The sequence below is a fragment of the Drosophila melanogaster genome, chromosome 2L, assembly GCF_000001215.4.
Source record: "Drosophila melanogaster chromosome 2L".
Taxonomy (NCBI): domain Eukaryota; kingdom Metazoa; phylum Arthropoda; class Insecta; order Diptera; family Drosophilidae; genus Drosophila; species Drosophila melanogaster.
In genome coordinates, this window is record NT_033779.5 from 5,093,594 (window position 1) to 5,108,368 (window position 14,775).

A 14,775-nucleotide genomic window follows, 5' to 3' on the forward strand; every position below is an offset into this window, starting at 1 on the left:
GCTGAGGTGTGCTGGAAAATAAAAGTGCGGAGGGACTAATGTTATCGATAGTTGCAATAAGACTGTTCAAAAACAATAGCTTAAAATTATTTTTAATGCTGTTTTTTAGTGGATTAATTGAATTGAATCAGTTGAATTAACTATTCTAAATCCTACTTTAATATTATTAGAAATTTTTAAAAATAAATTGTAAATGGAAGGGCAATATAAAAAAACAAAAAAAATTTATTTTGATATATATTCTATATATACATAAAATTTTGGGATTGGTACAAAGTAGTATTTTCGAACTGCCCGCCCATTTATCAGGTTTGTGAAATTAACGGTATAATTAAGCACGATAGTCGGCGAGTAATCGGCTTGCACAAAACGGAATACATTTAGTTATCGATTGCATATCAACTTCGCGTGCAATGCCCCTGGTCACACCTGCCATAATAAAAGAAAAACTTAGAAAAACGGCGATTAATTCAGCGCTGAAAATCATACGCCTCGCGTCTATCCGCGTCGCAATGTACAGTAGCAGCTTGCTGCCGGATCCGGCTGTCTATCAGCCGGACACCCTGGACCTGAACACGGATGGAAAGGCGGCGGATTACTGGTTCAACTGCTTCCGCGACATGGTGGCCAAGTTCGCGAAGGTGGCGGCCAAGTCACAGGAGGAGGATCACACGGCCACCCAGCGGGCGGAGCAGTTCCAGGCGGCGTATCTGCAGCGGCTGGAGGAGCACCAGCGTAATGTGCCAGTCAACAAGGGCAAGGTGATTCTAGGCACCAGTGAGCTTCTCAAGCTAAACGAAACCCTGTTGCGCCGCTACGGATTTACAGATCCCTGGCTGAGACAAAAGAGGCTGGAAAATGCATCGGCTGTTGCCCGCCTGAAGCAGCGTCTGCAGGAATTGGATGCCCTGGCGGATGAGGACACAAGGTGGACGGAGCTGGTACGCGGTGTCCTCGCCGGCAACATGTTTGACTGGGGCGCACAGGCCATATCTAACATACTGGAGCAGGACAGCAATTTCGGACTTCATTCAGCCCTGGATCGCATTGAGAAGCGACCCTGGTTGCTTGACAACCTGGACAGCTGGTTGAATCGCCTCAAGGGCGAGCCACACAAGTGCGCCGTGGTCTTTGTGGACAACAGCGGCGTGGATGTGGTTCTGGGTGTGCTTCCCTTTGTCCGTGGACTGCTGAAACGTGGCACCAAGGTGCTGCTCTGCGCCAACAGTGAACCTGCTCTAAATGATGTGACCAGCGAGGAGCTGAAATCCTTGCTGGACGACTGCTCGCGCGAGTGTGAGGTCCTGGAGCAGGCCTGGTCAAAGGGACAACTACTGGTCTATGCAAATGGACAGACTGGTCCCTGCCTGGATATGCGCACTCTCCCCAAGGAGCTGTGCGACGCCATCGCCGCCAATGAGACTGACCTGCTTGTGATTGAGGGCATGGGACGCGCCCTGCACACAAATCTGAATGCCCGCTTCGGCTGCGAGACCCTCAAGTTGGCCGTGATAAAAAACAAATGGCTGGCCAAGTACCTGGGCGGCGAGGATATGTTCGCCGTCGTCTGCAAGTTCGAACCGGCTGCGCCCAGCTAGTCCAGGAGCCACTACGTTCATTGTTATCCCTTGTTGACAAACAAACGATATCCCCGGTCCTTGTTCAGTTTGAAATCATTGTTACCGCCACCCAAAACCCACAACCCCCTAAACAATCCCATCCCTCAATCTACCGATGAGATTCATATGTGTATAAATGTAATCTTAATGCAAGTGCTTTCGTGGTCACCCCACCCATATAACCGCAAAAAAACTTTTAATAATTAAAAACAAGAATATATAATAACAAAGCCTTTTGTTTATCATGACGGCGGTTTATTATCGGTCATGGTTATATGGACTGCAATTTTGATAAGCACCGAATGGTGTGGATTACGCCCCGATAACGTCCACCGTTCGCTTCCAACGGGCATTTCATCAGCACGGACGGCTCACCCAGCAATTTCCCACCATAAAACTTGTCTGCTGTCTGCTTGATTTACATAGAGTCTGTCTATTTTGTTTGCGGTCTGCGGTGCGTGCTCATTCCTACGGACTGACTATCTCATTTATCTCTCGATTCGTGGTCGAAATAAAACAACAAAGTCATCGTAATAACTGGTTGATAAGCAGCAGCGAACGAAGCCGAGACCAGGAAATGCATGATCTTAAGCTAAATTCGAAATTAAATCGATCAACAGACTTAGGCATAAGAAACTTGCGAAGCTATTAATAAAAAATATGTCATTAAGATCCAAAAATAAACAAAAGAGGAAAATTGCCTGCAAATATTTGCCGTTCATAAAACGAATATAGAGTAGTGGGTCAGTTTGTTTGTTTCCGTTTATTGATAACTTTTAATCATGTGCTCAGAGTTTTATTAAGGCGGTTAACACGCAAATAAACTATATTTTTAAGCTTTAATGTAAGATAGTAAATTAAGAAACGTAAAATCATTAAAAATTACTTATCTTGCTTGATGAATACGAAATATAGAAATCAAACAAATAAGTATTTTCAATGTGCTCAAAGTAAAAAAAAAACATCAATTAAAGGAATATGAAGCATTTAGTAGACATTTAAGGTTCCTTGACAAATCACTCATGATTGAAATACCATCAAAAATTCCAAAAATAATAAATCCGTATAAATGTAACGGTCTTTTTAGATCTGAACAGCGTGGCGTTAACAGAGAGGTTTCCAGCGCAGACACTGTTAGGTGGCGCAGTGCTAACATCAGCTGTTGGGGGCGCGTGACACGAGCTCATCACTTCAAATTTTCAGTTGTCAGCTGTGCAGTTGTCAGTTTTTCGACGGTCGTGTGAAAATTAATGCTAAAAAATCCCCAATAGATAAACAATAAATAGACGTGCGGAAAAAGGATAGACGGGACAAGTTGAAACTCGCGTCGTTTTGGTTCTTTTAGTTTTCCTTAAACCACTTTGCTTTGCGCACAGTCAGGGATTTTCCGTTTTTTCATTCGGCCCCAAGCAATTATCGGCGTATCAAGCAGCAGATTATGGATATTCTGAAGAAAATGTTCAAGTCCGAGGCGGCAAAGGAGCCGGAGTGAGTAGTGGATGGTGGGCGCTATGGATTTGTGGGCATTATGCAAGTTTCGGGGGTGCCCAATGGCCAGGGAACGTAGTCTAAAAATATTGCAGGGGGGGCCAGCAGCTATGCGGCGGCGTTTTTCAGGCGACAATGGATCGATAACCAGGCACCTGCCATTATAGATACATTTTCGCCAGGATACACACACGTACGCGATTGAGGAAGAGCGCCCGCTGCTCTCCGTGGAAACGGAGGCTGCGTATTGATGCACCCGAGGGTTGGAAGTCCAAATTCCCCTTCTCATCCCCGTTCTTTTTCCAATCTTTCGCTCTCCGACTCTCTTCAAGCAGCTCTTCCGTTTCCGCTTCCAACAAGGATGAGTTCCGGAAGCCGCAATGGTTCGAGGAGGCCGAGACCGATGACGAACTCTTCGACGACGATCGCAAGTTCGCCTTCCAGGTCTTCACCAGTCCGCTGGAGATGCAGAAGCACTTCGAGAGCCAATTGCAACGACTCCTGGAATCTCTGAACGACAAGGATGGTAAGTGGGGTAAACCAAAGTATTTTTATTCCCTTTTCGGGTTGTAAATTACAGTCCTAAAATTGACACATGCATTGCCCCTTTTTAAAGTTAATGATAGCATTAGCAATTCAAGCCATTAGTCGAAGAAAATCGATCTATATTAACAAATTATACTTGCTCGGTTCACTTGTTATTTGCTAAATGACACAAAACCAATAAGTAATTGCAGTAACCTGCATACACAACGTCTGAAAATATATGTACTTTCTTAGCTATAATTATTATATATTATTTCTATGTATTTATTTACTATATTTGACCTATGCAGATGGCTTTGAGCGCGACTTGAAGGAGGACTTCTTGAAGCCGGGCTTTGAGAGCAAGATTCTGAAGAAGTTTGAGCAGCAGAAGGATTTCTCTTTGGATACCGATTTGGATGGCGAGTAAGTAAACATACTAAATCAGCAAACGTGTTCACACTAAAGCATTCATTTCTTTTAGGATCTATGCCGACCAGCTGCACTCGCTCATCCAGCGTCTGAATCCGGGGGAGAATGTTGAGTCAGGCGACCAGGTGATTGGCAACATTTTGCCATCGAATCAGCATGGCTATCGCAAGGGCGTTCAGCGCGCCAAGCTTACGGATGAGGAGATCATCATGGGCCGGATTCATGGTACCATCTCCGCCGATGGGGAGAGCCAGTCGTATGCTCGTCCGCCGCGTCCGCCTAGGAACAACAAGCCGGACATCATGACGCCCATGACTCCGATGTTGCCGCGTAGTGGAATGTCTCCATTCGGAGGCGTATTCGACGGCAACTATCAGGTGGGAAAGATCTCATTCCCCCCTATAATAAACAGTCATTATATAAACTTTTCTGATAGGGTCCCAAGCTATTCAGCCAGAGCGTGATGACCAAGACTGTTCGCAAGCCGGATGGCAGCTATGAGACCACCAAGGTTACTCAGGATTCGTCTGGTCACAAGACCACCACCGTAACCCGGATGAAAGACGGGCGTAAAGAGACCATTGTCACCCACGATGACGGAGCTCCAACAGTTGGTATGGGTGGAAAGCAGCTGCAGCAGAAGGAGGAGGATTTGGCCGTAGCTCGTGGCGAACGCAACATATTCGTGACAAAAGAAGGCTACGCCATGCCACGGAACCTCTGGTGACCAGTGGTGAACAACTATTGCCCCAATCAAGATAAGCGATCTCTGCTGCAGCAACAGAAACAACAGCAACAGTACGAAGATAGGCTAAAGCGATTCGTCGGCAACATAGTCCCGCATCCACACAACATCCAAATTAGAACCTACTACATTTTAGTTTACATTCTCCTTAGTGTTTGGTGTTTTAGATGAAACGCACTTGAGACAACAGATGATGACGACGATGATTATTGACCATGATTTTATTGAACAGCGATCATTGATCCGCTGGGCATATATATTATGTGAGACTGGCGCACCACCCGGCGGCGCCGCACTTTCAGTTCCCAGATCCAGGGCACTCTGCAGGCCAAGCTCGAACTCCCGACGGTTGGAGATGGAATTGGTATCGGAGATGGCTCGTGTTGAGCGGTGTGAACGTATGATTCATTTCGGTTTTGTGAGCAGCAGGAGCAGGCCACACAGGAGCAGGAATGGTGGGTAGACTTTCGAGTCGTCCGCTCCAATTCTTCCCGCAGAGCGCTGGCTGGCATCCAAAGCAAAAAGCAACCAACAAACAATCGCCTAAGCGGCGGCAGTTATTGTATTATTGTATTGTTTTTTCGTGGTACTATCTGTGTCTCAATGCTGCGATCGTCAGCATCTAAAGTGCCCGTAGTGATTTAACAGCGAAAAATGATAAATTGAAACCACTATACAATACATTACCGCTTTACCAGGCAACAAACAAAGCAAGTTTATATACTATTTACTATTTACGATTGCGTTAACTTTGTTAGTTTTACTCAACATTTTATACACTTAAAACACAAAACACCCGCGCGGTGAATTGATCTGGCTTCTGCCCAAGCAGTCCCGAGTTCAACTCACAGTATTTTGAATTACAATTCGGTTTTTGTTTATTAGTTTTACTAAACTTTAAAGCTTAAGTTGATTTTGATCAGATTTAACTTTCTAAGAGGACACAATGCATGCACGCATTAGTAATCATTCAAGACACATGCAAATAAAGTGTTGTGCAATAAAAAAAGAGTTGACTTTCATTTCGGGAAAAGATTGCTTTTAGCTGATTTATCCATTGGGATAGAGTAATAATTATGGTACTCCTTCATATGATTAGCTTTTTGGTGTTCTAATTTTATTTAGTTTAGTTTAGTTCAAGCTAGCGCAACAGGATAGAAAGGTGTTTTAGCTAAAATCTATTGGCCACTATGGTTTCCTCAATGATGATGGTCATCTTTCTTGACGAAGCGCAGGCCGCAGTAGCCGCAGATGTGATTTCCGGGTTTGTCCTGCAAACAAAACATGATCCAATTAGTCAAGTGTATGCCTCTAATAGCCGCTCAAGACCTCACCAGGTTGATGTACACTTTGGGATGACCCAAAGGACCATCGCCGCCGTCGCAGAAGACAACTCGTTCGGTGCACTCCTTGGGTGGCACCTCCTCGATGAGCTTGATGCCCCAGTTCTCGTTCACATACCGCTTGGCGTTCACGAACCGGGCATTGCGGTAGTCCTCCTTATCGAACACCTGAAATATGTATTAATTTAGATATTTTCGTACATATTCCACAAAATGTTTGCGTAATCGCAGGATGATCGGGTCAACAGTTCCAATTTCTCTTACTTGTCCGGTGTGTGTAACCTTCTCGATGTCGCCGCGGCAGCTGGAGTGGCGAACGCTGGCCAGTGGGGACATCCAATTCTGTCGCGGAAGGCCGAGTTTGGACAAATTGTTTACCAATTGCTTGCTGGCCATTTTTTACCACAAAAATTTGTACGCAAAATGTATTCTGACACGAAACACCCTGTAACTGTCAGGCTGACAGCGTCAGCTGGCCTAACAGCAAGCTAACGGCGCAGATGTTAGTTTACATTTACCGATCAGCGGTCACACTGGTTATTTAAAAATAGCTTACTTATTTGACAGTTTCTTCAAAACAATTGGTCTATAATAAATTAAGAATAAATTAATAAAATTTTAGGGAATACTATTTATTAATTCAGTGAAATAATATTTAATATAGGTTGTTTGAGTTTTGTTACTCTCTTAACCGGTTTTTTGTAATTCAGAAGATGTTATAAATTGTACAAGTATTCTGTCAAAGTAGTGGCTCCATTTTAACAATTAACTTGATTTCAAAAAAAGCTAGCGTACAGACAAATAGTGCACTTACTTTTTTAGATTAAGTTTTTTAGGAGGCATAAATTTCTTTTTTTTACCTATTCTCTTTAGAATGCCAAAGTTTTTGCGCTACTTGATCGTTGTTGTTTAGAAAAAAGGGATGTAAACAAAAGACGAAGAAAGAGAAATGTTTTCCCTTGCGGCACGATTCACAAAAAGAAAAGCCGGCAAGAAATGCCGAGAGCCAAATGTTCGTTCGCATTTCCCGAAGCAGCCAGCATTTCGAAAATTTTCGAAATTTCCCCAAAGATCGGGGATGTGCCTCCTGGCGCTTGGGGAGGCAATTCAGTTAGTGTTTCGTGCTCGTCGAGTGTTGTTCTCGGTTCTTCCTCTACAACATCTAAAGTTTTTCATTGAAAAGTCTTCTTTCCGGCCATCCATGCATATATACACGCCTCTATATATACGCATATATAGAAATTGAAATTGGAATTGTTCGCGCTAAGAATACTGGCGTAAAATCAAAGCGAATTTACGGTGTGTAATGTTACAAATTAATTGCTGTGCCTGTGTACATTAGTACATCCCATTGAAAAAGCTTCGAAAAATACACAAATTTCCACGGATTACATAATCGGCAGTGAAGTGCTCGTTGGAGAAAAAAAACGTGTTTTTCCACGTTTTCCGGTGCGAGAGAAATGGAACGCAAAGAATATGGAATGTGTACTCCGGAATAATAGTGAACCATAATCGCCATAGAATGGATATAAAAGTGGGATACATCCCACCAAGCGGATGGCAATTAAAAGTGGTCCCAGAATAAAGTGAAGCATGCGAGGCTGCATCTTTTTTGCTCTCGCCATGGTTTCCTTCGATCCGAGCGAGCCGAAAGTTTAACGAACTGAGTTCATTTCTATTTTTGAATAATTCGAAAGCAACCGACAACCGCCGCCGCAAACGCAAAGTGAAAAGTCTGCATGAGTTTTCCCTCATCGCGGTGGTGCGATCGGGATTCTTGAATTGGGGGACGTGTGCTTTTTAAGTGTTGCCGATGGTGGACGACTGATCCACACCACACACCACCCAAAACGCCTACACTGTGCAGTTTTTGGTTTTCGTTTTGGAGAATCCATAAAGGCACTGAAATATTGAAAGCAGATGACAAACAAAATGTGCAAAAATGTTGGAAAATTTTCGGGAAAAAATTGACAGTAGTGATGACAGCAGATGAGCATTGAATTGCATTTTAGTTGCAAATTTTTATCTATTATTTCCAATATTTCATATGATTGCAGAATAGAACAGAAGTTAAATCTACTAATTTGACACAATTGACTTGTCAGACAATTATTTCAATTTTCCGCTCTGTACAGAATGTATTTCAAACTTAGCTAATTTCACTTTCCAATGCGAAATCAATGTTTTGAGACATTTTTCCAAGGTTTTCACACACTCTGCCAGGCATATATCATAGACTTATGAGGCCTTCAAACAATTTTGACAGCAGCTAATCCCCCAAAAATGCCCACTTTTCTGCTCTCCTTGCTCACTTTCGATCTTTAGCATAATGTAAATATGTATTGCTGAGTTTTGAACTATATATGTTTTCACTAATATATGTGACAACTAAATAAAATAAATGATTGCGCGCGTAAAAAACACTCCTTGGCGACTTGAAAGCCGCATATACTCACGTCAGTTCCATTTTTAAAGATTGTATAAATGTTTGGACCACTTCCGTTAGGATTCATATCTATATCTATGTATCTATATCCTATATCTGCGTAGTCTGGCGAAATTAGCTGACTACCCGTTTTCGTGAATAGGTCATGATTTATTTGTGTTTCTTTAGCTTATTTCAGTGACATAATTGGGTTGGATGTTCAGGTGATTGTTTTGGCTAATGAACAAATGATGATTTATGATTTTGGACAGCTACGTTGGGTAGTAAAAAATAGGTCAGCAGATTCTTTGTTAACTGTTACGTGGTTTGCAGTTCTTTATTACAAAATGCTTCTCTAAGAAAACCAAACTCTGCAAGTGTAGGACATTTAAAGCTTTAAACAAACTTAATGTGCAAAAGACAAATTTCCCATAATTTAATAAATTTATTTTAATATTAAATTCTATAGTAATATGTGTTAAATTCTTCCTTTGCCAGTGTAATATGTTAAATTAAATCCCATAGTCCCGTCCAAAAGTCTTTGTGAAACCATAGCCACACCGCTTGTAAAATCGAAATAAGCCCAAACCGAAAGATCTCGATCGTCTGACCCGTTTTGCTGCGAAAATGTCCGGGCAGCAACCGCCGCCGTACGGGAATGGACCACGTGGCTGGAATCCGCGTGCCCACAATCCCGCCTCGCCATCGCCCTCGTCCTTTCTGTACCGTCCACCATCGCCGTGGACAACGGCGCCCAGTCCGCCGCCGATAATCTCGGGACCCCGTCCCTACGGACACGCCATGTCGCCGGCGCCCATCAACCAGGTGAGGGGTCAGCGCGGCAGCACCAATATACCCCATCCGCGTCCCCAGTGGCCAGGTGGTAACCAATCACCGGCGCCATACCAGCAGCCAGCACCAGGTGCTGGTGGTGCATACTACGGCGGAATGGCGTCCAGTGGTGGCGCATCGCCGGCACCGCGTCCCTATCGGCCGGCTCCCCTGCAGCACCAGAACTCGTATGGCGCCCAGCCGACTAGCTCCTTCCAGCTGTCGCCGACGCCATCGCCCATCGTTTGCCAAACTCCAAGTTCGGACTTCAACTACAGCAATCGACAGACGCCACTGTCGCACCACCAGTACCAACAGCAACCACCGCAATTCTATCAGCAGCAGGGAGCGCCAGTGATCCCGCCGCAACCGAGACAACACGGAGGACAAGGAGGACATGGCGGGCACGGACTGGCCCAGGATCAGATCGATTTCGTGGGCGTGCCGCTGGAACCTCCGCAACCTAAATCCTATGTGATTTACGATGACGAAGAGGAGTTCGGTCCTTCGACAGCCGAGATTATAGCGAATCAATCGCAGGACTACATCGACGAGAAGCTTGCCGAATATCAGATGACGATATTGCAGTTGCAAGGTGAGTTGCGATATGATATGATACTCTATATAAGAAATTAACTTAGGAACAATTTTAGATTAATATATTTTCTACTTATACTTAAAAGCTTCATATATTATTTGAAAGGATTTCCTTAGAAACAAAAACATATTTTTTGAAGTAATTTTTTTCAATCATTTTACACATTTGTTCGGCATTATTTCTCTCAGTGCAGCTGAGTCAGCGGCATTCTAGCATTTTAGTGTGCTAATGTGACAACCCCTTCAGCACACGAATAATGTGTAAAATATTTGATTTTCTCTTGGCAAAGCATTGAACTTTGTTGAATCAGAGCGCTATTCTTTATTGTGCCGCGCGGGAAAAGCGAATGTAAATGTCATTCGAACTTGACCCAGACAGCAGTGGCCACAGTTCCACTCCCTTCTCCTCCGCATCACCCGCATCCTCCGAATCTTTCGAATCATCGGAATCCGCCGTATCCGCATCGCACTCCTGACATCATCGCTCGAAAGTAGACTATGGCCCAGATACTTGGACTTGGGTTCACCTTTCGTCGTTTTGGGCACCTTCAGTTCCGAATGCTATTTTGGGCCATTTTAGTTCATTTTAGTGGCTTAGGTGCGATGGGCCAAAAAGGTAATGACATAATGCTGTCGCCCCAATGGAAACGGAATATAAGTTTTTGGCAATCGCGCAAATTGCAATCGCCAATACGGGCCAAACACATCGAATGCCAAATGAATCGATGAATTGTTATGCGCACATATAGATTGTACATATATATGTGTGTGTTTTTAGGTGCTTTTTAACAATTTGCAAGTGCCGAGAATGAGATAATTTGTTATTTAATATTTGGCTATTCTATGTAGGTGGGTCTAGAAAATATTTGCAAAGTCCATTTGCTTTGGCAATTTATATACTTTAGCACTTTTGGTATCACTTGCAGATCATTAAAATTAGGGAGTTGGTTATTATGCAGGATATAAATTATTTTAAAATTTTTTAAAATTATTTTTAAAGCAGTATATACATATAGTATAGTATAGTATAGTATAGTATAGTATGAATATATCATTGATTTCTAACCACAAACTTATGTTGAATATTTTATTTATTTAGCTTTTAAAAACAAGCTCTTCTCCTTATGCGATACATTTTTCTGGTTTCTCATTTCGACCGACTTTATCCTGGACAATATGTATGTAAAACGGATTTCCTTTTGGCCATAATCACCGGCACATGCCATTTGTGATCGATTGAATGAAAGTGCGATCGGATTTTGATTTGAATGTGATTGTGTGCCTTTTGTTCGGCGTACTTAGCCTGTTGAGTGGAACGGCAATGAGATCACTATTTTTTATTGAAACGCAGTCTGTGTCTGTGGCCTATACACCCGACTATGGGATTATTCAAAAATGTTGTTTATAGACTGAAGCACAACGCAGTGTTGTGAATGCCTATTTTTTTTTTTTTTTTTGCCATTTTCCAATGGCGATGATGCCAGGTCCGGTGCTGATGTCACTGTGGAAATGGCTTCATTATTTATTTATACACTGCATTTGTCTGAAACTGTCTAATTTCATGCCCATTGTCTCGGTAGCCACCATGTTATACCAAAAACAAAAAGGAAGTGAACAAACTTGGCTGCATCTTGATTCAATTTTGGGCTAACTTATTTTTAGGCGCTTGTTTGGCATGAAATGGGAATCTCAAGGGACGGTCTGTGCTATTTTCGTCTAATTTTCTCGCCCTGCTTTCTGGTTTATTTTCAAATTTAGCCGCATATTTTCTTTTTAGTCATATTATCCCTTTTGGCTTACTCGAACTTGTCTTGTCACGGCGAGAAATGCGATTAAAAATAGAGTTTGTTGAGTTTTCTGGGATTTTCAGCTGTTTGGTTTGGGATTCTTCTGGGGATTTGGTTGTGCAACATATGGATGGATTCATTTGTGCACTCTGATATATATGAAAATATAAGGTATAATTTTTTAGTAGAAGGTGTTTTATTTACTTACTGAGTTACTGTTCAAAAACACAGACAGCTTTGGTTTTTTCTCCCACAATCTAAATGATTAATTGCCCACAATAAATCTTTGCAACTGCATCATAAAGTCAGTCTCGTAAATATTTTAAGGTTTCTCTGACTCGATTTCATTGAACAGCAATGCATATTATTTTGTAAAATATAGCTTGTAATCCCCTGTCATGTTTTAGTTGCTATCACCTTAATCCAAATGACAGATTTAATTTAAAGCTATTATATAAGAGAACAGATATATCTTGCCAATAAATTTTGAGAGGAAGCAATCTTGAAATTTCGTATTTAATATTTTGATCCAACTGTTTGTTAATTTATTCGATTCTGCTGCAAATATGTATATACATATATTTTACAATAAACGTTTTGGCGAACACCCACGAGTCTCCACAAAATGCGAAACATATGAGCAGTTCGCATATACTTTGTTCTATTGGTAGATGTGAAATTCCTATAAATAGAGAATTCTCAAATTAATTTTATCATTTTTCGCACGTAGAAATCGGGCATGGATGATGATATCTAGACATATGCAAATGCCTCAATTCAAACAAATCAAAATCGCTGACAGTTGCCGAGTTGTCTTTTTTTTCGAATTGCTTTTCAACTTTTGAGAAATCTGTTCATTTCTAAAACGTATGTGCACTCAAATATTAATGGCTAATAGTTTATACCGTTTACATAGCTTAATTTTTGTGCAAATAAACATTCTTGGCCAATCTCTAGAGGATTTCATATTTCTTTAATTGCCTTTTTGGCTGACTAATGCCGCGAGCCAAAAAATGTGTATTTGGCTCTTTCCACTGGATGAATTTCTGTTTAGAGAATCGATTGTGATGCCTTGAAGTCAATATTTGAAGACCAAGAAGCTCTTTTTGTTTGCCTTGCCATTAAACTGAGCAACTTTATGGATAGGTGTGAAATAAATGAGGAAACATCAAATACATATATCTTGGGTCAGAAAAGATATCAGCACTGAAAGTGCCTAAAATCCAACTTTTCGAGAGCGGAAAGCAATGTTTATGCGAAATAATGTTTGCCAAAAGTGCTGGAGATGTTTTAGATATAGATGGTTTATTTTAAGAAATGGATGTATATAATTGAGCTACTGCATCACGGGTTTCTGTTTAACAGTAACAGTGAAAAGTGCTCAATGATACATATATTACAAATAATAACTTTTGGTTTTTAAAGTAGATTTATATAATATAATCATAATTCTTAATGGGAATCCATGTTACAACCAAATTAGCCGTGGCCTTTCAAGTGGCTGCCACTTATATTTTACAACTCGCACACAGTGGCTCACACCCTCGTAAACAAAATAATGCTATTAAATCAAATTGAACATGTGAATTCTCTCAAGAAGACGCCACTTTTTTTTGGGGGGCCAGCTGCAACTGCCACCAATGTTTACTTTTATCTTTAATGGGCACATGCCTTACATATACGAATTTTACACGATTTTTCAAGTGGCGGTCGAGAGTGGGGTGATAATTAATTAAGGTTGCCTTTAGATAAAGTATTATAGAGTTTCAAAAAAATGAAACTTAAGAATGGAATAGCTGCATTCCATTCTATGTAGATTTCCCTTCAAAATTATTAAAATCCGTTGACCTTTGTTCATTTAGCAATTAGAATTCGTCTATGAATAACAAATTAAATTGCGTTGCGGGCAAATTGCTTTAGGCCATTTGAAGTGCAACTTTATATCTCAGGGCCAACTTCTCGGCGCGACAACAATAAAAACATATACATAGATACACATATCAGATGCAATGCAATCACCACAGCGTGACGTCATTAGTCTAGGCTTGAAAATACACGGCAAACTTGTTTATAACTCTACGCTGATTACATAAGCCGCAAACACGACGAAAAAACATTTGTTTTGGTTTCAAATCCATGAATGACTTTCATTAAGTGCAGCTGTAAGCTGAGCTTTGCCATGCGCTGACCCATATTTTCAGCCTCTCGTTCTCTCTGTTTCGCAGATACTGTGAATATTAGTAAAACGATCCATAGGGGCTGTAGTTTATAATCATAATCAAATAGGCATAAACAACCACCAGCCAAGGGCTGTGTAACTGATATTTTCTCACGCTCCATGATGTCACGCAGCCAAAGGTGTAAGTAAGGTAAGCTAAGAGGTTTACAATTTCAGGCCAAAGGGCGCTACTTAACCAAAGCACTTGAATGTCACCCATTCATGCAGAAGAGCAAAAAGAGAGAAAGGTAAAGGTAACGAGAGAGCGAGCGGGGAGAGAGCTTAGGTGAAATGCGAGACCACGCGTAACTCTTATCATTGAAAACTTTACCACCCTATAAAGACGAACTTTTTTGCGTCGTATATGATTTTTATTGCTGGTGGTTTTTAAAGTGAAGGAAAATGCATAAAATAGGAAATATTTTTTTGGTGGTTTATTTGTTCAAATTTTAGTTTTTTTTATTGGAGTATGACTGATATTTGATAAGTTGAAAGATCAATGGAGTACTTAAACTCTGAAAAAGTCTAGGGAACCGTTGACCTTGTAAAATTGTATTCCATTTAGGTGGAGCCCCAAATATTTCTCCAAGAAATACCTCACCCCCTAAAAATAGCCGGCTACTGCGCCACTGACCCCAAACAACAACAAAAGCAGTCGTTCAAAAACGGAGAGTACGTGGTAAACAACATCCATCAAAAAGTGGTACGAAATATTGCGTATACTCCCGTTTTGAGTCTCTGATTCTCTCTCGGATTTTCGACCAC

The 14,775-nt window shown here is 41.5% G+C and overlaps 4 protein-coding genes across 12 annotated transcripts in view; 3 read left to right on the forward strand and 1 right to left on the reverse strand.

Moving 5' to 3' along the window:
- The first annotated feature begins 382 nt into the window (after nt 1-382).
- CG5828 (uncharacterized protein) lies at nt 383-2,317 on the forward strand. Of its 2 annotated transcripts, none has more exons than NM_001273156.2 (1): nt 383-2,317. In NM_001273156.2, exon 1 carries the CDS (start codon nt 513-515, stop codon nt 1,596-1,598), a length of 1,086 nt encoding a protein of 361 aa, NP_001260085.1. In that variant the 5' UTR covers nt 383-512; the 3' UTR covers nt 1,599-2,317. The 2 variants fall into 2 exon arrangements, with proteins under 2 accessions (NP_001260085.1, NP_608907.1); NM_135063.2 differs by having other exon boundaries at nt 419-1,846.
- A 316-nt stretch (nt 2,318-2,633) lies between these two features.
- CG4230 (uncharacterized protein) lies at nt 2,634-5,701 on the forward strand. Of its 3 annotated transcripts, none has more exons than NM_135064.2 (5): nt 2,634-3,107; nt 3,443-3,633; nt 3,944-4,058; nt 4,117-4,441; nt 4,501-5,020. In NM_135064.2, exons 1-5 carry the CDS (start codon nt 3,058-3,060, stop codon nt 4,789-4,791), a joined length of 972 nt encoding a protein of 323 aa, NP_608908.1. In that variant the 5' UTR covers nt 2,634-3,057; the 3' UTR covers nt 4,792-5,020. The 3 variants fall into 3 exon arrangements, with proteins under 3 accessions (NP_608908.1, NP_001260086.1, NP_001260087.1); NM_001273157.1 differs by having other exon boundaries at nt 2,778-3,107; nt 3,440-3,642; nt 4,501-5,701; NM_001273158.1 differs by having other exon boundaries at nt 2,778-3,107; nt 4,501-5,701.
- On the reverse strand, nt 5,584-6,695 carry ND-13A (NADH dehydrogenase (ubiquinone) 13 kDa A subunit). 3 transcript variants are annotated; one of them, NM_001298684.1, is made up of 3 exons: nt 6,417-6,609; nt 6,144-6,320; nt 5,584-6,080 (listed from the first exon to the last, which is right to left on the reverse strand). In NM_001298684.1, exons 1-3 carry the CDS (start codon nt 6,546-6,548, stop codon nt 6,009-6,011), a joined length of 381 nt encoding a protein of 126 aa, NP_001285613.1. In that variant the 5' UTR covers nt 6,549-6,609; the 3' UTR covers nt 5,584-6,008. The 3 variants fall into 3 exon arrangements, with proteins under 3 accessions (NP_001285613.1, NP_001285614.1, NP_608909.1); NM_001298685.1 differs by having other exon boundaries at nt 5,907-6,080; nt 6,417-6,695; NM_135065.4 differs by having other exon boundaries at nt 5,907-6,080.
- Nucleotides 6,696-7,283: 588 nt separating this feature from the next.
- Nucleotides 7,284-14,775, forward strand: part of Msp300 (Muscle-specific protein 300 kDa) — a 106,126-nt gene continuing 98,634 nt past the window's right edge. For all 4 annotated transcript variants that reach the window (NM_001201767.2, NM_001273159.1, NM_001201768.2 and 1 more), the window contains exons 1-2: nt 7,284-7,451; nt 9,076-10,003. In NM_001201767.2, coding sequence (NP_001188696.1) covers nt 9,205-10,003 — 799 coding nt within the window. In that variant the 5' untranslated portion in view covers nt 7,284-7,451; nt 9,076-9,204. The remainder of the gene's footprint in view (nt 7,452-9,075; nt 10,004-14,775) is intronic.